Source organism: Tarenaya hassleriana, unplaced genomic scaffold, assembly GCF_000463585.1.
Source record: "Tarenaya hassleriana unplaced genomic scaffold, ASM46358v1 Cleome147, whole genome shotgun sequence".
Classification (NCBI taxonomy): domain Eukaryota; kingdom Viridiplantae; phylum Streptophyta; class Magnoliopsida; order Brassicales; family Cleomaceae; genus Tarenaya; species Tarenaya hassleriana.
Genome location: NW_010964893.1, coordinates 118,685 through 120,794, shown reverse-complemented (window position 1 = coordinate 120,794; position 2,110 = coordinate 118,685). Strand labels below are relative to the sequence as shown.

The 2,110-nt window shown below is 43.3% G+C and overlaps 1 protein-coding gene across 1 annotated transcript; it reads left to right on the top strand.

The window, feature by feature from the left end:
* The first annotated feature begins 579 nt into the window (after nt 1-579).
* Nucleotides 580-2,005, top strand: LOC104808467. Its single transcript, XM_010534145.1, has 3 exons — nt 580-1,561; nt 1,655-1,844; nt 1,939-2,005. Exons 1-3 carry the CDS (start codon nt 580-582, stop codon nt 2,003-2,005), a joined length of 1,239 nt encoding a protein of 412 aa, XP_010532447.1.
* The last annotated feature ends 105 nt before the right edge of the window (nt 2,006-2,110 follow it).

Genomic DNA, 2,110 nt, shown 5'->3' with positions numbered 1-2,110 from the left:
TGAAGAAAAGGGTAAGTCAAGAGACGAGATCCAATCTCGGGACAATAGAAATCGAAGAGAACAGGTTCTCTAGGGTTCTAAGATGTCTCTTTGAGTTTTAGGACGACCTTAATTAAGTTTGGACGAAATCCCAAACTTAAATAAGCTTAGAAAACCCTAAATCCGAAATTTTGGAAAATTCCAGATCCTGGTCCGCCGGACCAAGAGCTTGGTCCGGCGAACCAAGCTTACTCAGTTGCCTTCGGACCGCCTGACCTCGAGGCGTCTTCTAGGCCTGTGTCAGAGTACTTACATCGATAAGGTCTTGAAACGGTTCAAGATGCAAGATTCCAAGAAAGGAACCTTACCGATGAGCAGTGGCACAGTTCTCTGCAAGAGTCAGTGTCCTACGACACCTGATGAGCGAGAACGCATGGATCGGATTCCATATGCTTCGGCAATTGGATCCATCATGTATGTCATGCTTTGTACTCGACCGGATGTATCCTACGCGTTGAGCATTACGAGTAGATACCAGTCAGATCCAGGTGAGTCGCACTGGATCGCCGTCAAGAACATCCTGGGTCTTCGTTTTCAAGCATGTCTCCACCCATGTTTGATGGCGAGAATTATCAGGTCTGGTCTGTCAAGATGAAGGTATTCTTGAAAGGATCAGATTTGTGGGAAGCTGTTGAGGAGGATTATGAGATTCCTCCATTGACAGGAAATCCGACACTCAATCAGATCAGAAGCCATAAGGAGAAGGTGACGAGGAAGGCCAAGGCGATGTCTTGCATTTTCTCGGCAGTTTCTCCTTCCGTTTTCACGAAGATTATGAATTTGGAATCAGCAAAGGCCATGTGGGATTTGTTGCAAAAGGAGTTTGAAGGTGATGATAAGATCCGAGGTATGAAAGTGTTGAATTTGATGAGAGATTTTGAAAGACAACAGATGAAACCATCAGAGTCTATCAAGGAATATGTTGATCGTCTTGTTGAGATTGTCAATAAGATTCGAATCCTGGGAACAGATATCACTGATCAGAGAATTGTGCAGAAGATCATGGTCTCTGTTCCTGAAAGATTTGAAGCTACATTGGCTTCTCTGGAGAATACAAAGGAGATGGCGAATCTGAAGCTTGCAGAACTGCTGAGTTCTCTTCAAGCTCAGGAACAAAGACGGATAATGCGAAAGGAAGAATCGACAGAAGGGGCTTTGAAGGCAAAAGCCAAGTTTTCAGGTGCTGATAAGGGGAAGAAATCTGGTTGGAAGCACAAAGTAGAGGGAAGTAGTCAGCATTCTGGTCAAGAATCTGGTGAAAACCGAGGTTATCCTGATCCTTGCAAGCACTGTAACAAGAAAGGACATCCTCATTGGAGGTGTTGGAAGAATTTAAAGTGCAGAAGGTGTGACAAACTTGGTCACATTGAAAAATTCTGTAAGTCAAAAATGGCACAGCAAACAGAGGTGGTGAATGCTGATGCAAAGGAGGTAGAGCAGATGTTCGTGGCTTCATGCTTTGTCTCCAAGAGTGAAGATGATAATTGGTTGATCGACAGTGGTTGTACAAACCACATGACAGGTAACCAAAATCTTTTCAAAACTCTGGATAAATGAATTGAGATAAATCAGAGTAAAGGGGAGATTTTTATATGCCAGAGGAAGTATCTCTCAGAAATATTGAAGAAGTTCAAGTTTGATGGCTGTAAGAGTGTGAGAACACCCATGAACATGAAGGAGAAGTTAGTGCTTGACGAAACAGAAGAAGAGGTTGATGAAAGGAACTATCGAAGCTTGGTTGGATGTCTGATGTACTTAACAGCATCTAGACCAGATGTGTTGTTTGCTGTTAATGTACTTTCGAGGTTTCTGAATAATCCAAGGAGGAGTCATTTGGTGGCAGCTAAAAGGGTGTTGAGATATTTGAAGGGAACACTTGATTATGGTGTTCTGTTTAAGTCGGATTTTGAAACCGATTTGGTTGGGTTTGCTGATAGTGATTGGGCTGGTTCAACTCAAGACATGAAGAGTACCTCTGGTTTCTGTTTCATGCTTGGTTCAAACTGTTTTTCGTGGAGCTCTAAGAAGCAGGAGGTGGTGGCTCAGTCAACTGCAGAGGCGGAATTCATTG